This window comes from Hyalella azteca, unplaced genomic scaffold, assembly GCF_000764305.2.
Source record: "Hyalella azteca isolate HAZT.00-mixed unplaced genomic scaffold, Hazt_2.0.2 contig9839, whole genome shotgun sequence".
NCBI lineage: Eukaryota > Metazoa > Arthropoda > Malacostraca > Amphipoda > Hyalellidae > Hyalella > Hyalella azteca.
In genome coordinates, this window is record NW_025939898.1 from 50,153 (window position 1) to 72,970 (window position 22,818).

The 22,818-nt window shown below is 40.9% G+C and overlaps 2 protein-coding genes across 3 annotated transcripts; one reads left to right on the plus strand and one right to left on the minus strand.

The window, feature by feature from the left end:
- Positions 1-1,031: 1,031 nt before the first annotated feature.
- On the plus strand, positions 1,032-5,042 carry LOC108667874 (mitotic checkpoint protein BUB3). The gene is made up of 7 exons (XM_018154973.2): positions 1,032-1,278; positions 1,554-1,657; positions 2,223-2,340; positions 2,574-2,732; positions 3,344-3,489; positions 3,828-3,967; positions 4,302-5,042. The coding sequence occupies exons 1-7, from the start codon at positions 1,081-1,083 to the stop codon at positions 4,415-4,417; spliced, it is 981 nt and encodes a 326-aa protein (XP_018010462.1). The 5' UTR covers positions 1,032-1,080; the 3' UTR covers positions 4,418-5,042.
- Positions 5,043-5,224: 182 nt separating this feature from the next.
- Positions 5,225-21,417, minus strand: LOC108667873. Of its 2 annotated transcripts, none has more exons than XM_018154971.1 (3): positions 21,268-21,417; positions 19,611-20,236; positions 5,225-11,310 (listed from the first exon to the last, which is right to left on the minus strand). In XM_018154971.1, the coding sequence occupies exons 2-3, from the start codon at positions 20,173-20,175 to the stop codon at positions 6,611-6,613; spliced, it is 5,265 nt and encodes a 1,754-aa protein (XP_018010460.1). In that variant the 5' UTR covers positions 20,176-20,236; positions 21,268-21,417; the 3' UTR covers positions 5,225-6,610. The 2 variants fall into 2 exon arrangements, with proteins under 2 accessions (XP_018010460.1, XP_018010461.1); XM_018154972.2 differs by lacking the exon at positions 21,268-21,417 and adding an exon at positions 18,484-18,551 and having other exon boundaries at positions 19,611-19,674.
- Positions 21,418-22,818: the final 1,401 nt, after the last annotated feature.

The window sequence follows — 22,818 nt, forward strand, 5'->3', positions numbered from 1 at the left end:
GAGGCTACGTAACACAATAGAAAGATTTAAAAAGTTTGCATATCTAATAGGTTAAAAAATTAAAAATGTGACCCATGAAAAAAAGCTATTATTTAAAGCCTGTCAGAGTACCCTCTCCAATTTTTTTATTTTTTGGCATAATAACTCCAGGTTTTGATGCATTGTAGTACAACTCTTCTAGTTACATTTGCAACAAACAAATTTTAGGAAAGTGTCATAGTTTGCAAATGGGGGGCGCCGCCCCCCAATGGGGGAACTTAGACCACCTAATGTCAGCCCTGACAGGGTAACATAGACCAGCTTGAAAATTAATTTTAAATTACCATATATAACATTTCATGTTTGATACACCTATTAATGTTTTTCTTTAGATTTCAGACTCTACAGAGTCTTAAATATGGTAATTTATCTTAATTTCCAAGCCGGTCTATGTTAACCCTGTCAGGGCTGCCATTAGGTGGTCAGAGTTCTCCCATTTAGGGGAACTTAGACCACCTGGGGGGCAGGACCCCCCATTTGCAAACTATGAAACTTTCCTCAAATTTGTCATTTGCATATGTAACTAGAAGAGTTCTACTACAATGCACCAAAACCCAGAGTTATTTGGAGTTATTTACCAAAAAATATAATTGATTTTACCAAACAGTCTAAGATACCCTCAGAGCTGGGGTAAAAAAGACCATCGATTTTTTTTAAATTACATCAAAACTATGAGAGGCAGGAGCCAGCAATTTATGGTGAGTGAAGCTAGAGTATAGACCTGTATTTTGCATGTTTCAATTTAAGTTTAACTTATCTAGTAAAAAAATGGCATCATTTAAGTAAAAAGTGGTCTAAGTTACCCCAGTTTACGGTACACACATTACAATTTATATGGCAATGCGCTATGATCAGCACAGACGCATGGCGATTGATATATGGTCTATATGCATTAATTGTCATGGATGTATCGTAAGAATCAAGAAATCAAAAATGGCTTGCCGGTGTTGAATATTCTATATTTATTAAGATCTATGTACTCTTTCTTTTAGGTTAGTGACTGGTTATATTATCCAATTTTATCCCTCCAAGTCAGTCAAAATGATAGAACCAAGGATTGAGTTTCGTTTGAAAAATTCACCAGGAGACTGTGTTCAAAGTGTAAAGTTTAGCCCAAATTCATCACAATTTTTGTTAGTGGCTTCCTGGGACAAGACTGTCCGGTTATATGATCTTGTTGGGAATCATATGAGACTGCAATACCAGCACTCAGCTGCAGTGCTTGACTGCTGTTTCCAGGTATGCTATCTATCAACTAATTTGTGTGTGCCTTGAAATTTTCTCATAATTTTCCATTCCCATTTTTAACAAGGAGGTTCATAATTTTTATTTTATTTTAGGTTGACATCACAATTTTTTCATTATAATTTAACCTTGAAAAATTGTACTGTAAATTTCATGAATTCCTATTCTTTTGGTCTTGAAATTGTTGACCATAATTTGAATTTGTACCATAATGATACAGAAAATATCTTCATACACAAGGGTATTCATAAAAAATTAATATATTACAGGATGCTGTGCATGTCTTCAGTGGTGGACTGGATAATCAGCTCAAAACATTTGACCTGAACACCAATGCAGAGGCTGTGCTTGGCAGCCATGACTCTGCCATCAGGTAAGTTATATGTTAGAATTTTTTGGTCAATATCAGAAACTTGGGCTTGATGTGTATAGCTCAAGACCTCTCCCAAGTCTGTTTCCTTTTATTGATTGCTGATAAAATTAATAGACGGACTGATGTAGTTTCTTACATCAGTCTTGGATTGATTCATTTTAAAGTGTTTTCAGGTGTTGAAAAAAAAATGTATAATCTTCTTTTCCAAATTGTCTGTTCACTCTCATTAATATTGACATTATGCCTTTCTTGCAAACATTATGGATATTAGCAAGTGACATGTTTATTTATTTATAAGCTGTACTCTTTGCACATTTCCAAAATGCACCTAATTTTTATTCATTCACAATGATTGCATCAACTAAACTTGAACTAACATATGAGTGTTTGATATAGGGGAAACATGTAAAAATCATTATTTTTAGCACATTTTTTCATTTATGGAAAATGTGCACTATTGTGCTCGCCATGTCCGTCTGTCTGTCCGTGACCTCAAGTTTTCGTCGACGAGAAAATACGCTCTCTGTCACTCACTGCTGTGAGTACTGAGTTATATTTTTTATAGATGCGTGGAGTTCAGCAACGATGTCAATGTTGTAGTGACTGGCTCGTGGGACAACACAATCAAGGTGTGGGATCCCAGACAGCAACGAGAAGTTGGGACTCACCAGCAGAATTATAAGGTGACACTTGCTTCCTGAAAGACTCCAGCTACTTAAGAACTACTATTTTAAGCATTAATGTCAACAGAAAGCTTTGTTTGAATGAAAGTTTGCTAAAATATTGCTTAATTTTGAGGCTATTCTTTTTACCCAAAAATATGAAACATTGCTGTAGCTTGCAGGCACTACGCATGTAATTGAAGTTGTGTGGAAGTGTTGATAATCATATAGCTTTTAATATATGATTCATGCAGGTGTACACGATGGGCATGTGCGGCGACCGTGTGGTGGTTGGTACTGCCAACAGGCGCGTGCTCATCTGGGACTTGCGCAACATGGCTCACCCTCAGATGAGGCGAGACTCTTCCCTCAAGTATCAGACGCGCTGTATTAGGTGCTTCCCCAACAAGCAGGTCTGAGTCTCTCTGGTATCTGTCAATGCTATCTGTACTGGCGATTGTTAGTTCTGTCTTTAAATATTCTATTTGCAACATGTTAACCTGTGACAACTGTTTGTGTTCGTTTTGGCTTTCAGCACACAAGTAACGAGCTCTCTTCTTAAATATTTTCCTACACTGCCTTATTACTCTGACGTAACAAGCACTTATCTCCGGCGTTATACAATATTGCCTTACTTCAGTCACGTAATCAGCAATTATCGTTGATGTTTCCCTATATTGCTCCACTAAACACTAATTACTGGTGCCTGCCTTCAAAATTCAGTACAGCAGCTCTGTAACAATTTTGTGGAACTGACTCTACTTACAAGTTCTAGTTGTTCATGAATTTTTCTTTTAGTAAGTTCCGTGTTTTGATTAATTTTTTTAAAGTTTTTAGTTGCATGTATAGTAATCACATCCATTTTCAAATTCTAATACAGTAGGTACACATCTTATCTCTTGTGATGTGTTGAGTGATATCTATGAATGTGACTCCAATTTTTTTCCAGTCTTAGAACACTTGTTGTTCGTTTTGAGTAACGGTACACTCGGAAGTACTTTAACTCGTGTTTGCAACTTCTCAGGGCTACGTAGTCTCTAGCGTGGAAGGTCGTGTGGCTGTCGAGTATTTGGACCCAAGTCCCGAGGTGCAGAAGAAGAAGTATGCGTTTAAATGTCACCGCATGAAAGAAGAAGGAATTGAGATAATCCACCCCGTCAATGATATCAGGTTGTTGATTTTTCTCTGTTGAAATTTTCTCTTTCTGACTGATCGTAGTCTCGTTAATAAATGGCAATAAATGCTAGCAGCTATCTTGCGATGATCATTATGTCAATTAGCCCATTGCTGTACAGATAATGACTACGGAGTCTGTTATCATTGTCTACCAATTATCAAAAGTCATTTCTTTAGTCTAGCGAATATTAGTTTGAAATAGGGGAAGGTGTAACATGGTTTTCGTTTATTAAGTATTACTAATAACGATTCTTTTATCAAGTATTTGTAATAATTTTTAACCAAACTCATAAGTTGCATGTGACTGATGTTCGAAACTTGCGTTATTGCAGCTTCCACAGCGGTTACAATACATTTGCTACGGGTGGGTCCGATGGCTACGTCAACATCTGGGACGGTTTTAACAAGAAGAGGTTGTGTCAGTTCCATAGATACCCGACCTCCATCTCTTCCCTCGCCTTCTCCCATGACGGTGAGTACTGCGTTTCCTGAGCCAATTAAGAGCATAACAAATAAAATGATCATTTTTTGTTATTTATATTGTCATTCTATGAAAATATTATTAGCTTTGCATAGGAGGTTCTTTCAGAATTCATAACTGCCTGCCATTTCGTAAGTTGCTATAGAGTTATTTACTTCCTGTAAATGAAAAATATTTTATGTTACCTATTCCTCAAAAATAGTAAATAAGGATGGCTATTGGAATAATTTTAAAAATATTTTTTAAAGCAATAATTTTGTGACTTGATTATTTATATTCATAATCTATAAGAGCTAGTTTCAATTATCTCACGTTTGTATTACAGGCAACACGCTGGCCATTGCGTGCTCGTATTTGTACGAGAAAGGCGAAATTCCAAACATACCAGAGAATTCCATCTACATCAGACGCGTCACAGACCAGGAAACCAAGCCCAAATAAGTTTCAATGGACTTCCTCAACATCTTGACAATTAGGAGGTATCATAACTTCATGGTAGGGTTCGATATCAACATCTCACTTATTCCACCCATGTAAGATTGAATGATGAATGGTAGAAATATGATTAGCGTTAGGTGCTTGCTCGGTCATTTGTACGGGGTTTGCTCATTTTAAACGACATTTAATTTAAATTCAAATGTATGATTAACCTTAGCGATGTAAAAGAATGAAAGTAAAAAAACCCTGCCAATCGTTGCAATTTTTCCACTATTGCAACCGTAGCATCGGGGAGCGTTTCAACTGCTGTTGCTCCCTCAGCCACCAAGTCTCACGAAGTCGACTACGGTACATATACGCAAAATGTTAAGCTAAGGAGAAACTACCAATCTCGCAATGTCTACATGCTGAGAAAGGCATTATTCAATCCATGAAAGTGAAGACTAAAGCTCTCCAGCTGCCATCAGGGCTTCTATTTTGATAATGTTCCAGGTCATTATTTGTAGCTGGTAATGTCTATCTTATTATTAATCACTATTTGCTGAACTAATTCGCAATCCTTTAACGTCCACACTTCGCAAATCTGCAAATGATCTGATTGACAAAATAGAGAAGGCAAGACGAAAAATCTGTTTTACTTAGGCGTTCACTAAATATATCAATTTTGGCTTGATTCATTGAATTAGATAGTATTCCGATTGCAACGGGCTGAATTTAACCCGATTACAAATACATTTTTTCCATAAACCATAGATATTTTTGATTAATTTCTACATAACACTGAGACGAGAGGTTACAGATAGTCGTTCATAACTTCCGTCATCTTATTCACATAAGTGATTGAACAACTAAAACATCAAATGGCATGAAACAAATCAGTACCGCTTCAATAAAGAAAAGGTTCGCCAGCAAAATAAAATTCTACCATCCAGCTGCCATTGCCAGAGCATAAGCTTTTTTGTTGTTCGATTGCAATATACCACATTATCCAACTATTAGGTTAATCTGTTTCCAGAGAAATATGAAAATAGGAGCACGATTGAAATGGCATCGTTTGAACTGGCTGATCAGAACTGGCTACTCATTGGTAAAATATAACTAAATTTTACGTTCCTGTCGTATAAAAAATATGAAAGTAGACATAGCAACTGAAACTGAAATACTTATCCTCTAAAAAAACGATGTTATGATTTGAATGAATGATTTAGCTATATGCTTCCCGTCATCAAAATACACACATCAAAGTAAAAGAATCATCGAACGTGAAAGTTAAGAATAACACTCGACTAACAATGTACAACAGCGTACACATACGAGTGCCAGACACAACTGACAAGGCTTAAACATTGATTTTGTATAAATCTTAATCCGTTACATCGACTTGGCTATTAAATAAGATAGTTCAGTCATTTTACACCCCCACGTTAGTCGTTACATACAAAATTTAAATACATCCATAATAATAACAGCAGACGAGACGGCTACCATCAACTATAAGGTGGGGAGAGAAGAACATATATTGCGCACAAAAAACTGCATAGAATACATTACGTACTAATCACTAGTAGAAAAATAATACGTTTATTTGCAATAACTACAAAAGACACACGCGCATATTCCTTTTAATATCGCCAGGAAACTAAGAAACGAAGTATCCGTGGCTATTATTATTTATTAATGAATAACGAGATTTAACGCCTAGATGCAGACGCCACTCCTGACAATCGCAAACTGTTTGGTGCACCATATCATATAAAGTGAGCTCATGCGCGATAATATTCCTAACTTGCAACTAGTCTTCCTTTCATCACCAGTAAGAATGGAAAATAAGCTTGATTAATGATTACAATCGTTCGAGCAGAACGAAATTAATACTCGAAGAGGAGAGGAAGATATCGAATCAAATCATTTGGGAAATTTTGGGCACAATGCAATGAATCAAAATTGATGCTTGATTTGATGTCGTGATTAGAACAATAAAGGATTTAATATACTATGGAGGCATGATGTCTGGTAACAAGATTTACACTCTAATCGTAATCATGAGTATTTGTATGTGCATCAATGCTAAGATTAAGTCGTCATTAATTAGATGACGTTTTAAGGGGCAGGATGGCGGTTAGGGAGCCCAACCCCAGGATGCCTAATGCTTCCTTGGACACCGCTGGACCCGATCTGGGGTCCAGCGGGTGACCGTCATCTAGGCATATTGAGGGTCTTAGGCGGACCCAGTGTAAGGACATCATTAACTCCCCATTGTTGTAACGTCATCTGACCATTACGCAAATTCTCTAACGTCAATAAAGGAATTCCGACAATACCACCGCCTCCTCGATTTTGTAGGTTTGTGAGCGGTAAGAATGATCGCACTCCGAGAGCCGCCATGCGTTGAACGTTAACAGGATTGCGTAAATCCACCACTGGGATTGCAACGTCGTTTGTTGATAAGTGAAGCTGATGAAATTGCTGGTAATGGTGTTGCTGGCCCTTCTGCGTAGAAAATCCTGCAGTGCAGAGATGGCATTTGTACGGCATGCGTGCAGAAGACGCCTGCTGGTGAACTTTAGCATGATCGGCGAGCAAGGCCTGGTTAGAGAATGATCGGTCACACTGAGAACATTTAACTCTATTTGGTTGAGCTCCAGTTGGGTTTACATCACGAGTAAGATCAACTGTCGGTGGTCGTGGTGGTCTTTCTATTTCACGATTGGATGAGATATTGCGAGTGCTCGGCGCTTGTGGCACCGCAAAACCGTCACGGTCTCGAGAGGTCGGAGGGTGCACGGATATTGCCGACGAAAGATTCAAATCACTCGCAGTCGGTATTCTTCTCTCGTCACGACCTCCATCGTTTTTATCGCCAGCAGCCGGGGTAACCGTGATCCCTCTAGACGCTAATAAGTTAGCAACAGTGCCTGCGTCACCTGACCTTTCACCTCTGGCGGGCTCTTTGTTGGCACTAGACGATCGCACACTCAGAGTGATCGAGTCGCTGAGGTGAATAGTGGACTCCCCGCTTCCCACACCGCCACCGCCGTTTCCAGTTGGTTGGGATTGCCTTCGTTCTTCCCTACCACCTTGCACATTTGAGATGACTGGTAAGCCATCACCACGATTGGCTACAGCAATTATTTGGCATTCATTGTCTTTTTGCCTTGATGGCACGTTAATATCATCTCTTCTCTGAGATTTACTTGGGGAAAGTCCGGTTTGCTGTCCAGGTAAATGACGTTTTTGGCCAGACATGTGCGACCCTCCACGTGGCTGAGAATTGTAGCCCGGTAATCGTGTCAGGGAAGGCATCATCGACCCACGCCCACCGGGTGCAGGCATGAGCGGAGGAGGCAGAATACTTGAGCCCAACGGTCGGCCAGGACCTCTCATCGTAGGCGGCCGCCCACCGTGACCGATGAGTGGCGGTCGGCCTCTTACGCGAGGAGGAGGTGACGGACGATAGGGAACAGATACACCAGGAGGCATTGGGGCCCTCATTGCTCCATCAAAACCGTTGCTACTCAAGAAAGAACCTGAATAGCTGGATGTTGTGGCAACTGATGGCCACTGATTAAAAGTATTGGTCAAAAGGCTGGTGCTAGTTGCTAAATTAGGAATATTACCATTCAAGCCTGAGCTTGCCATCAAATTATTTGCGATTGTCAGTCGGGCTTCTGGAGGCGTTTGCAGTTGATTCTGTAGACTTTGAGTCTGAGATAACGGCGAACCAGCAAGTTGAGGCGAGCCGGCAAGATGTGGGGAACCTGTCATTGATCGTGGTGATCCCCCCAAACTTGGTGAACCACCCATGTGAGGCGATCCAGTCATGTGAGGCGACCCAGCTATGTGAGGAGATCCGACCATTTGAGAAGCACCGGCAAGATGAGAGGAAGATGTTTGGGCGAGGGACACACCCTGCATGGGTGAAGTAGTGCCGCCAGAGAGAACAGATGATCCAATCGATGGAGAATTTGGCGCCTGCAGGGGACTAGATGCTAAGGAACGGAAGGATGTATCTGGCGGTGGAGTTGGGTGGCCACCCGACTGGCAGCTTGAATTCGAACCTGGACGCGAAGTGTTTACATGCGATGACTGAGAGTCACGTGAATTATCCCCGCTTAGGCCACTGTCATTAGTAGATTGGCCGCCTCTGTTTAAATACTCAAGCTCTGACAACAAATCCTGCTGACCACCTTCCGCGTGACTCTCTTGAATAACTTCGGTTGTTCGTTCATTTTGAGATTGTTGATCTTGGTTGAAGGAATCATTAAGACAGAGTTGCTCGAAGCTTCCACCACTAACACCTCGGCCATTACCTCCGGCTGCACTATTTTCGTTCCCCAGCACTGCCTGGCTAAAAAGACCATTCCGATCGGTCGGCCTTTGTTGGGTTCCTTCCGATTCTTGGAGTTCTCCACTCTCAGTAATTTCCTGGCTGGCCTCAGGTTCGTTAACGTGATTCCCTTCAGCCCACTTAGAGTTTTCAGAACTTTCTCCTTCGGCACCAGTACCAGCCATAGCCGCGGCAATGCGCGGTCCTGACTCATATTCTTGAAACCAATCTCCAGTGAATGATTCAAATTGTGGCTGATAAGTTGAAGGCGGTCGTTCGCCTTCCGACTCATTATCGAAGTTCAAGTTAGCCGGGTTATTGAAGGCGTTATCGAATTCTCCGTTACCACTTGACTTGTCAGTAATGTGCTCGCTCTGCAGGTTTCCCGAATCATCATATACAGGTGACTGCTGCCTGGCGTCAGCAGCACCAGCACCGGCTGAAGTTTCATCACCGAAGTTGCTCGAATCTGAGTGACCCATGCTGGTCTCAGGTACACTGCCAATACTTTCAGGATCGTCAGGGTTGTCGTCAAAGCCTTCGTCGGGAGTTCCTGCCTCTCCGGTATGCGTGCCACCTGGAGATTCTTCACGCGTTTTGTTATATTGTTCCGTGCCCTCGCTGGCCTCAATCCTCATGAATTCTTGACCACTTGTTGGTCCAGACAGGGAGTCTAAACTCTTATTTGCAGCACTAGGTAGAGCCCGACCAGTCGGTAAAGTATGCAGATCAGGTAAATCTTCTTCAAATTCTCCTTCGAATCCCTCACCGTCACTGTCGGCTAACAGATGACTCATAGCAGAGGTGAAGAAACTTGATCTTTTATTGCGCCTGTTGGAGCCTTCGCGAGGCTGAGTGATGGTAAGCTTAAGTTTGGCACCTGCTACTGTAAAATCAGCGTCACTATCATAACCTTTAGCCCTCTTGACGTTTGGTTTTCTGCCCTTTTTCCTACCAGTTAACTGCTTCTTTACTTTAGGACCAACACCCGTAAACTTTTGTACTTCAGCTGGAGAGAGTTTTTCCAAACGGATGCCAGCATTAACAGCTTTGATGTGCGCCAAGTGATGACTCTCAAATAACCTAAAGGTGCTAAAACGTTTGATACTACACCTACGACACCTCCACACGAGTTTAAACGGTCTTGGCTTAACTCTAGGAACAGCTTCGTCACTCTCACCGTTATTTGAAGGTTTTGGCAAAGAGTGAACTTCAATTCTGTGTTTCTGTAAATAATAAGTGTTGGTAAAAGGTAAATGGCACACAGAACACTTAATAAAGTGAGCAGGCTTTGTTACACAAGGTCTTACGTTGTCTTTGTCACCAGTCGAAGATTCAGCAACGCTACTAGCGACATCTGAAGACGCAGGACGGGCAGAGTGAGAACTGAGGATATGCAGGCGAAGTTTAGCCCCATTCTCAAACACGGCATTGCACTCCAAGCAGCGTCGAGAGCTCTGAACGGAATTGCTTACGGAGTCAGTGTCTGTGATCGTGAATGTGCTCTCTTTGCTGAAGCTGGTCGAGGGTTCGATGGAGATAGAGGAAGATCCAATTAGTGAAGATACACTTGGAATGATACGCGATTGTTCGGCGATCAAGTCGCTTGCTCGAAATCTAGAGATAGAATCGGAGGAAATGCTTGCACTACCAACACTTGAATTAGAAAAAGTAACCGACGAATTCAAGTCTTTGAAAGCTTCAATACGAGTATTAGCGTTGGCTGTAGTTTGTTTCAACTCAGGCAGATACGAGCTATTATTATCAAGTTCGTCAAGATCTGATTCTTCTTCAGATTCAAAATCCTTTGACTTAGAGTCGGTGACGCTTTTAAATGAGATGGAGCATCCTAAGCCTGCTGGCAGAGAAATACCGGCAGTGCCTCCTGAAATAGATACTGAATTGCTAGAGCTCTTAATTGAACTAGATTCAGGTTTTATGATGCTAGAGCTTTCTGTTCCGGCGATAGAGCTGCCTGCGTTAGATAAAGTGATGCCCGAGTATTTTAGGAGCAAGTCGTTGGTGCTAACCTTTGACTCCTCTTTTGCAGCCAAGTTCTGCTGCTTTATTCGTCGGATAAGCTCCTCTTGCTTTTCTTGTTGTAAATTCGGTGAGCTATTTCCTTGTTTTGAATTATCCCTTTCGTAATATTCTTCGTCGTCTAATTCGTCTTCACTTTCTCGAGCCCTTTTGACTTGAAGCTGCTGCTGTCGTTTCTTCAGCCACTGCTGAGCAAAATCTACAGAATCTTCACGTTCGGTGTTACTTTCAGTGGGTTTGGCGATTAAAGACGTTACAGATGCCCCTGACACTGAAATGGACTTCAAGAGGTGCGCAGGCAATCCGCTTGTGAATCCAGTAAATGATTGCTGCTCGTCTTCCGAATTTTCTAAGCTTGCAGCAGATGATGGCGAACTTGTGTCCTGACTAACGCTCGAAATTGATATTCCCTTAGGTAATGTTTGGGTTGCAGAAAGTCCGTCCAGCCGTAGAACTTTTTTGAGAGAAGATTTCTTCTGTGAACTTTTTTCGTTGTTTGCTGATTTTGCGGTGACACTCTTTACGGCGCCTGAAAAAAATGATTCATATTAAAAATGCAGTCAAAAATTATTCTCATGAATGTTAACCTCAACAAACGAGCTTTTGAACGGAATTGCAGCTTTTTCAGTAATTGGGCACCGTGTATTATAACAATATACGGTACATGAAGAAATAAAGAGCAAACAACAGAACAAAAAAATATTTAAAAAAACTAACAATCAAACAATCCATAAAATAATTCAATAAAAAGTATTTATCAATAAAAAGTATTTAAAATAACTAACAATACATTTAAAATCTAACAATCAAACACAAATTTGATTTTCGTTCAATACTACCAAGATAAAAAAATAAATTTCCCAAGATATTTCCAATACCAAGATAATAAAATAAATAAAGTTCATTTGAAAGTAGAGTTTCTTTCACTATGGAAGCGAAAATACCAATCAGGGGCTATTAAGATTCACGAAATAAAAAAGAATGAATGATGGATCTGTGACTAGCCATTAATATTTTTTGTTTGTTCATTAAGCCGAAACATCATCATATCAAAAAACACTGAGGTTTCAATGAGGCAAACTTGTAGGCAATGAATAAACTCTGGTCACCGAAAATGAGAAGAAACATAACATGCTGAGCAAGCACAATCCAAGATAGAGTGGTGACACATGAAAAAGAAGTAAAATGGTATGAAGAACATGAGCAAACAAATAATACTGTGAGCTAATTAGTTAATCTAACTCCATATAAAAGTCAACAGACGAGTTTGTGAAACGTGGCACGTAAAACAACGGATTTTACGAAATAAATGACGTAAAAATTTCCAAGCAATTATATAACTATTTAAAATACCGCATTAAAATAACTGTATTTTTGTTAAAACTAATAAATTAAGTCATAAATACGGGATGGACAATAGTCAACAATACGGACAATATATTAAGAAAATACGAGGTCAGGAAAAAGTTGATAACTGGTCAGTCAACCTTACGTAGCAGGTTTCTTTGGTCGTAAACTTATGGCTAGATAGCTTATGCTAGTTGCTTCAAGAAGCAATTGAAAGAATTCAATTTCCCAAGGAGTTCTTTCGAAGATAATTCAATGGTCGAGGTTGCAACGGAAAAAAGTTTCGTTCTATGTTATGATTAGTAAAGAAAATCGGTTTTCCGATATCGACAAGTATACTTATCGTTCCAAACGGTAACAGGTGTTCAGGTATTGACAAATATATTTATTGTTTGTAAAGAAAACCGGTTTTCCGGAAAAAACAACTAAAACCGGATCAGCAAACGGAAATAAACGCGGCACAAAGAATAAAAAAATTTATCATTTATTATCATTCAATATCAAACCTCGGACTTAGAAACAGACAGGACTTCCGCAATCCATCCAGCAGGTTTATGCACATTACAGAAAGAATATGACTTAAATGAATCATTTCCTCTCGAGAAAAATACACAATTTTCGATTACTATGCCGCACAGACAGCAGAGTAGCGCGACTACCGACATCAGAGCTGCCAACTGCACAGGCAGCAGAGTAGCGCGACTACCGACATCAGAGCTGCCAACTGCACAGGAAGCAGAGTAGCGCAACTACCGACATCAGAGCTGCCAACTGCACAGGCAGCAGAGTAGCGCAACTACCGACATCAGAGCTGCCAACTGCACAGGCAGCAGAGTAGCGCAACTACCGACATCAGAGNCACTGAGCAGGCAGCTGAGTAGTGCGTCTATCTCCACTGAGCAGGCAGCTGAGTAGTGCGTCTATCTCCACTGAGCAGGCAGCTGTGTAGTGCGTCTAGCTCCACTGCGCAGGCAGCTGAGTAGTGCGTCTAGCTCCACTGAGCAGGCAGCTGAGTAGTGCGTCTATCTCCACTGAGCAGGCAGCGAGTGGCCAACACAGCTAACGGCGCAGGCGGCAGAGGCTAGTCGGTCTATGCCCTTTGGTTACCAGTGCTGCCAACTACGCAAGAAGAAGATAATCTCCCAATAACATTAACAGCGCAGGCAGCAGCCGAATACACTTTAGCGTCATTTGTGCAGGCAACTGTACGATAGCAGACAAGAGCCGTCTAACGTGACCGGCGCAGCCAACTGTACTGTAGCAGACAAGAGCCGTCTAGCATCGTCGGCGCAGCCAACTGTACGGTAGCAGACAAAAGCCGTCTAGCGTGACCGGCGCAGCCAACTGCACGACAGCAGACAATTATCTCGCGACATACTACAGCAAAGCCGTGCAGTCAAGCAGACACAGCGTAGCTGTCAGTAACGAAGAAAACCAGTCGAAGGTTGCAGAGCAGTTAAATGTTCCAACAGCTGTTATGAAAAACGTGGCTGAGTATCAGCACAGAAGGCACTACGGCACGACACATGCGCTGGCAACATCGCTGAACTGAACACATGCTGTGTTGCTGATAACAAACTTAACAAAGCCAACTTCGAAAGTCATCGCAATGTCAGCCCATCCTCTACGTACACAAAGAAAACTAAACTTTAATAAAAAAATACCATTAATAAACAGCAATCTAATGTGAAGGATAATAACATACGAGTTGAGACCAAACTTCTACGATCTCTATATAAATAGTCGAGGGGCTAATATTTACAACACAACTCAAGACTTTTGCTTTTGTGATTGAAAGCTAATGAACTTATAGCTGCTATAGAACGAGAGACGATAAGTAAATAAAATTAATAGCTACATCATTGACACCAAATGGAACAAAAAATTTAGAAAAAAACTAACAAAAGAGTAGGAAGAAACATAACGTTTGTCATTGGAAAATATAACATCATATGAATACAAGCGAAAAACCAGCATCTATTCAATCTTGACAATCATATTTTGAAAGAAACTAGGAATTGAACCTAGATAAAATTAGATAGTTCAAGCCAAATTAGCAAAAACCTTATAAGGAAGTCCTAAACGATATAACTAAACAAATGATATTCAATGTGCAAGGAAGGTAAAGAAAGAGTAAGCTAACGAGTTTGTACGTGGAGGACATTGAGTGGACCGTGCAAGTGTTTATCAACACGAGTTAGGCAAATACACACAACGTAGCGTGGGTTGATAGAGCGACACGACACGTGTAAGCGGAGGAGTGAATCGCACCTGTGGTGATTACAACGCAGGAAACACTCACGCTATCTTCACCAACACGTGACAACTTAGCTGTCCACTTGCTCATGCAGCAAGTAAAAAGTGGTCATAGAGGTACAAGTGTTCCGACACAAAATCAATGCGCAATTTAACCATAAACTTATAAAAGATACGAGTAGCTGCTGTCACCATGTAGGAAATCGATTCAATTGATTATATTTCAGCGGATGATAATATACATATTCCGTACATAAATATAATTTTACGGGAACCGTTTCTAAAATAAGACGCTTTAAAATTTTTATTCTCGTACCGACTTTGGTAGAGTAAACATGACCACTTAACAACCGCTGCTTACATAACGCGCGTACATTACAACGCACACCAAGATAGAGCACACACACAAGCACATACAACACAAGCACATACACCAGCATAGGGAACATACAACACAAGCACATACACCAGCACAGGGAACATACAACACTACCTGCACAACCTCAAGCCACGCACATCGCAGCATTCACTCACGCATACCACGGTCATCGTGTCGTGCTTTCTTCAACACCACACAAATACACAAAACACAAACACACACACACACACACACACACCAGCACACGCCCACATTCACTCATGCACACAGAGGCCGTGGCTGCGACACGCGTGAGACGCGGCAACTGAGAGAGTTGCACGGCCACAGCTCGGCACAGCACACGCTCTCCACGGCACAGCACTCGCTCCCCACGGCACAGCACTCGCTCTCCACGGCACAGCACTCGCTCCCCACGGCACAGCACTCGCTCGCCACGGCACAGCACTCGCTCCCCACGGCACAGCACTCGCTCGCCACGGCACAGCACTCGCTCCCCACGGCACAGCACTCGCTCGCCACGGCAGAGCACTCGCTCCCCACGGCACAGCACACGCTCTCCACGGCACAGCACACGCTCTCCACGGCACAGCACACGCTCCCCACGGCACAGCACACGCTCTCCACGATCGTCACGGCACAGCACTCGCTCGTCACGGCACAGCACTCGCTCGTCACGGCACAGCACACGCTCTCCACGGCACAGCACTCGCTCGTCACGGCATAGCACTCGCTCGTCACGGCACAGCACTCGCTCGTCACGGCACAGCACTCGCTCGTCACAGGCAGGAAAGTGTCGATCGCACACTCAAGCACATCCCCATCGAATAGGCTCCAAATCACCACCCAGCTAACCGTAAATCAATTATTTTCGAACGAATACCACAAAGTTTGTTTATATTGTCGCTCGTGATGAAAAATGACACATAAATCAAGATTCGTAACAGATCGGTAACCTGACAATCAAAATATATGAACATCAGAACATTCACACTCATCTTCAGTTTTATTCGCACATGTATCTTGTATGCAAGACATAATTACATTTAACAGCACATCGTCACGCAAGCACATCGGCTAGACATGTCGACACGCAAGTACCTACACGACAACCCAGAAGTTCACGCTCACACACCACTGCGCAATAACTGTTCAATCCCTCACATTTAGTTTTCTTGCTCTTTTTGCCTGTGCTCCCAAACTTCGAGCCAACTCTCTCGAGAGGCTCGCTTTGAGCTCCCAACTCGGGAGCTGCGTGCGGCATTTGCTCCCACTCCCCCAGCCAGTTGTTCACCCAGTTTCTAGTCCTGCCCCACCGACGCGCTACACTCCTCCCTTCACCCAGCATATTCACCTTTCCCCACACTTCCCGTCCCGAGATCAATAGGTGACTCAGCGGGCGGCATGAACAGCTCAGAGCTGGCAGAGAACACAGCTCCCACAGCACGCACGCACATGCCGCTCCCACATCACGGCTCAGAGAGCCAATTATGCTGCTCCGCTCTGGCCGTCTCGCAGCTGCGATTGCTATCGCTCTAGCCTCATTTATAGCTCTGGATTGACGGCTGCGCCTTTTTGCCACATGCCACCTAATATGTGTGCACACTAATTAGCAGCTGCGTAGAAGGTTGAACCAATGTTGTACACGAATGAGGAAAGTCTCTGAGCTAATAGCACCGTGAATTGCGATCGTTAAAACCGATCTTCATTAATTAGAATATTCTTGTCGGTGAAATAATTAATTTCTGCTGAATCATGCATGAAATCAGTTTCTAACTCCCATTTTTCATCAAGTTCACCGAGAAACTGAAAGAAAAAAAGACGTTTCCAGAAAGTATCGTACATTTTCGTTGCATTTCGCCCGACGCGGGCTACGCGTCGTCCCGCTATTGGAGGACAGAAATGTATCGTGCCTCCCCATTGGCGCGCTCCCACGAACCGCGCCTCACATGAGATCGCCCATTGGCTGAGGCCAATCTCCACTCCCTTGAACTAAATAATTGTCCTATTTTTCACTCAGAGGCACGATAAAGAGAAAATAGGAGGGAGTGCGGGATCCTTTGTGCCGGCGGACGAAATGGGAAGAGAGTGGGAGCGGCAGCAGGCTAAAATAGCGCTCGATGTTAGAGGAAGCTTTTTAATTGGAATAGAAGAGACCGGGGAAGACTAATACTACGGCACATCGTCTGCACTGCACCACGGTCAGCACGCATGAAATTAGTGGTGCAAAATAGATTAGCATGAATGCCGCAGGGCGGAAAACAGCATTGCACGAGAAACTGGATTGCTTCACCGCGTTCACAAACACATTCGATGGCATAGAATGCAGTACACTGCTCGTTCATAACTTTGATCAACCTAAACGCGTTCTAATTTTAGTGTACAAATTGGCTAACATGTTTACAATTTCATTGCACTTCATTGTGACGAGATAATATTTGAGAAGATGACATGACCGAAATTCAAACTACTCCGCCGCTATAACGGAAAAAATAAAGACAGAAAAATATGTCCATATTACCTGATATATAATATTAAACAATTTGACAATATAACAGATAACGCTAAAAATATCACTGCCGTTAGATAAACACTTGTGCCGTTAGATAAATCATGAATGATTAGAACAAACACATTGAAAATGTGCACCAGCACAATGCACTGGTCTCGTTAGATGAATAATGAATGCTTAGTGCTAACACATTGAAAATGTACAACAGCATGGAAAACTTATGTCGTTAGATGAATCATGAATGGTAAGTGCAAACACACTGAAAATGTGCAACAGCACAAAGCACTTGTGTCGTTAGATGAATCATGAATGCTTTGTGCAAACACATTGAAAATGTGCACCAGCACAGAACACGTGTGCCGTTAGATGAAGCAAGAATGATTAGTACAAAAACACAGTGAATGTGAACCAGCCGTAAATTTGCACCAGCTAATCAATGGAGAAAGCGCGATGTAGCGTCAATTAATGAAGAGAAAATGAAGTGGAATGATATCATTTCGCGTGAGAGTTATCACAAAGTTAATTTAAAAAATAGACAGCATATAAGAAGTTATTTATTGAACATTATAACTATAGAAATTTCTTAAAAAGTAATAGGGGCTATAAGAATACGTAAGGGTGGTTTTACCAATAGACTTGAAAAAGCCAGAATAAGGAAAATGCCAGTTTAATTGGCGGGAAAGACTGGCTCAACCTATGATTACATGCAAAAATACTACAGTATATTACTGTATATATAATACGAGTACACTAAATATTAGAATTTTGAAATAGTTGGTACGCACAGTCGGATTTTTCACATTATTTTTAAAGGAAACTTGCAACCATAAAATTGCAGAAAATCCTTGATAATACCTGATGTCACTTCAAAATATGATCAACTTGCATTACATAAATGAGACTTGGCATCAGAAGTATTTCAAGCAATACCATTTAAATCCAGTTATCATAGTGTATTTTCTACAATACTTCATCACGCTATTTATAAATAATGAAAGTGATTTAACATTAGAATTCCACTTTTAAAATTAATTTCACCGAATGAATGTTCACCGTCTAACAATCAACGAAAGTTCGTCCCAAATATCAACACTTGAAAATTCACTCAAGCGACCCGATGGTTGAAAATTCACTCAAGCGACCATGAATGAAATGATAAATGTAATATCCATGCTGAACGAGAGATAGCAACATGAGGATGAGAGACTTACGGCGATTTCGACCTCGCGGCATCTTCTGAGGACACGGAGGAGAGGCGTGGATGCAGCAGCACACCTCCCTAGCCGTCAAAGCGGACACCGAACAAATGATGAATTCAGTTATGGAACAATGGGATAGGAACTCTTAAGCCAGGCAAAGGCAGTTCGAATTTTTAACATGCAGGTGAGACAACAGCAAATTTAAATCTACAACGTAAGGTCTTCCGACTCGAACTCGTAAGTATGATTTGAATAATAGAAGAAAATTCCGTTTGCTAAAATGATAGAGCGAGTCAGAAAAGCTCACGAGGAAATAGCGAATTTAATCAGGTGCGCAAATGCAAAAAGAAAATCGATTAGTCATGAACTTCGGTAAGAAGAAGAAAATCGTTAATAAAAAGAAGCGAATCAGCTTGAGTTTAAATTATTTTCTGGCGTAATAATCGTCTGAACGAATCGAGATTCTAGGGAGCCAAGTATCCTAGTAACAGACCACGTAATCTTGAGCAAACTCGATTTCTATGATAATTTATCGAATATAGATTATGACGTTCGGGATATAATCCAGCTAAGCTTTTAGTCGGTCAAATATTGTTTTTATTTGATAAATTTTTTTCCATGATAACAAATCATGAAATTTGGATATGAAATGCAAAATGAATAAGAATAAGCATCCACGTCGACCCAATAGAGTTATTTGGGGCGGGATCATTCGGTAAGTAAAATCAAACTAAACTTGACACGCGTGCGATCGCGAAAGCCTAGCAAATTCGTACGTTATGAGTCTTAGAACGGGATTTTTGTATTAGTTTTTAGCCGATTTTTTATTTGTTATGCATGACAAAAATGTGATGCTACTAATCTATACAGCTGCTAACGAGCTTCGAGGATTGAGATCATTATAGTGCTAACAAAGCAGAGCAATGAAACTAGTGATAAAATCTAGGATTTTATAACACAAAAAGGTAAATCAATCAAGCAAAATTAACGCGACAATAAAATAGACAAAAATCTCAATTTATCAACTAACATTCCCTTACTTGACTATTTGCACACAAATAACAGTAATGATCACATACGCTCTAAATAACGGAAGCACACAAGTAAACGTCACAGGCGACCCGATTGTGATGACTTACCCGATGCGTTGCTGCTGATGGCGATGGAGCTACGAGCACCGGCACCAACCAAGTTGCCGAGGCTTGAATACGATCCTTCGTCACTATCAGAATCCGACTCGGAAAATTGTTCTTCTTTCTGATTGCCGTTGTCTGCCACAGATCGGATGGTGATGCCACTGAAAGCTCTCAGTGACGAGACAGTGGTCGTAGCCGGTAGGACTGAGACACCGCTTAGCAACGAACTTTTAGAGCTGATATTCGAGGGAGATGGAGGAACTGAAGGTTTCGGGCGTTCGTTATGCAGACGAAAATCACTATTTTCTTCGTCGTCGTAATCTTCTTCAGATTCTGAGTAATAAGAATTTAACTGCCTAGAAACAGGCGTGTAGGACACTGATCCCCCAGCTATCGCATTCTGGGGAACTGTTAGGAGAAATTTCAACGTCTTGGAAGTCTGGCTGTTGCTTGCACGGTCCAGTGAAGAAGCACCAACGCCGTCGGGGGACGGAGTGCGAGGCTGGGCTTCCGACTCGTTTGAGCTGGGCAGTTTGGTGGAGTCAACGTTGTCTGGTGCTCTGTTCATGGCCCTGACTTAGATACCCAAAGAGGACCATCATGCTTCCATGTTCACAACCTGCCACCATCTGCAATATAAGGAAACGTCATGATTAGATATTGAGTGCTTCCATGTTTAAAACCTACCACCATCTGCAATATAAGGAAACGTCATGATTAGATATTGAATGCTTCCATGTTCACAACCTGCTACCATCTGCAAAATAAGGAAACGTCATGATTAGATATTGAATGCTTCCATGTTCACAACCTGCTACCATCTGCAATATAAGGAAACGTCATTATTAGATATTGAATGCTTCCATGTTCACAACCTGCTACCATCTGCACAATAAGAAAACGTCATGATTAGATATTGAACGCTTTCATGTTCACAACCTGTCACCATCTGCAATATAAGGAAACGTCATGATTAGATATTGAGTGCTTCCATGTTTAAAACCTGTCATCGTCTGCAACACAAATAAACATCATGATAAGATAGCAATTGCTTCTATGTTCAAAACTTGCCACTATCTACAACACAAAATTAAGATCCGGTGATGGTTGATTAACGAAATTTAATCAATCAAAACATGATACTGCACTGATAGCCAAGAATGTAATTAATGTACAAATATTCATGATTAGAGAATTCATATATAGATTAAAAATTCATTAAAATGTCAATTATTTCATTCAAGATATTGTGTTAAATGTGCCCAGTAGGTACTGTGGCAAACAAAACACACAGGATTTTAAATTATTGGGACTTTAGTAATTTAGAAGTGCTCTTTAATATTATCATTTGAATTTAAATTATTTGTAAATGAAAGCTTCTAAAAATATGAATGAGTGTAAAGCCAGCAGCTATTATTTCACCAGTAGTTGAACAATAGGCTTGCTCTACATGAAGCTACAGGATCTGTTGAGCACTACCGTCCTGAATTATTATTATTAATTATTATTCTAACATCTCTGGCAAAAACGCTACAAACTAATAGTTCAGATGAGATCCAATTCAGGATTCCAGTGAGAAAAGAAATAAGAAAGCAATTGTCAATATGAATGGTAATAACTACATACATAGTGACCAAGATATTCTTCACATCACACTCACCAGTATTTGCCGAAGGGGATTTCCAGCCTAAAATAAGGTATAAATGACCTTTACAATATCCAAAAATGGTAATGACTTCTATACATATAAATTCTGCAATTCACTCTTATATTCTCTTTTTGTTTCACAATATGGCATCTCTCTTTGAATCTGAAATAGTAGAATAAAAATTAAAACAATAGTAATGGGCACTTACAAAATTATAAACACAGTCTTTACATTTGAGTTACAGAGCAGGAATCATTTTTTTATATCCCCCTCATTCAGCTGAAGGTATTCATGCCAATTAAGCAGAACGCTGTCCTGGAATTAGACAGTGATTCTATTATTTTAGCTTCCACAACCAATGTTTCTGACAATTTTAGAACCCAATGTATATTTTCAAACAGAATCCTCACTTAAATGCCATCTTTGGTTCCTATAATCCTAAAGTCCTAAATAAGTAGGCCTTTCTGCTGGTGGTTAATTTACCTGGATTGGTTTTTCATGTGTCAATGTAGGTTTTAAAACCTAAGATTTAAAATTAAGTTTACAAATTTATTGTATTTGTGTGGTAGGATTTCAGACTGATGGAGGTGGACACTGAAACATTTTCCCCTTTCAAGATTTGGTGAGATCTTGTTTCATTTACTTGATTACTATAGTTAACCCAGCCTTAGTGCCTCTAGAATATTTAATAGTATAACAATTAAACTTCTGGCAGGCAAGTCACCATACATGGTGACTCAAAATCTCCCAGAAATAAATGTCAAAACCCTAGCATTGTGTTTTGAGGCAATTTTATCATGCCTAGTACAATCACCAATCATTTGCTTATACTTTCAAACATAGCACATGTAAGGTGCTACTTTAAGGTAGATATGAAAAAGCCTGGGCTCTTGGGACATGGTAATTATATGCCATGATCTTATGTCGCCACATGCACACAATCAAGTTTTGGATATATCTAAAATTTTAACCCTCTGCTGCCATATGTCACTCTCCAGGAACATAACTTTCAACTTAAATTATATGTAAACAATTGAGTGTAGCAACCTGAGGTCATTTGGATGCAACAGAGAACATTATAAAGTTGTCATATGTGGCAGCAACCATCAGCACGCACAAGTCGTTTTACGCTCACTAGAACATATTCTATTTGGAAAGTACTGGGAGGCATGTGGCAATATTGCTCTGGTTACTCATGTCAGGCAGTAGAGGGTTAAGCCATGAATAGAGCTTTCCTGCCATTTCTGGAGCCTTGAGATTTCCACTAGAGGAATCATCTTTTAGATGTTAACAAAAATAAACAATCCAATGCTCTTCATGGTAAAATGTGCTCCTCTTTCAATTTAATTTTGTTTTTTAAGGCAGGGGACTTGAAAGCTTCTCATTAAGTCTGTTCCCCAAAATATTAGTGGCAAGAAAACATTAGAATTGTTACTCAAATTAAAAATGCTTTATAAAATTGGTTGGCAAACCCAAACCCAATCTCCCTGGTCATTACCTGGTATGCCATCGAGTGCGTAATTCCTATGGCCGACCTAAAGGAACTGTCCTTTGCTAGAATAC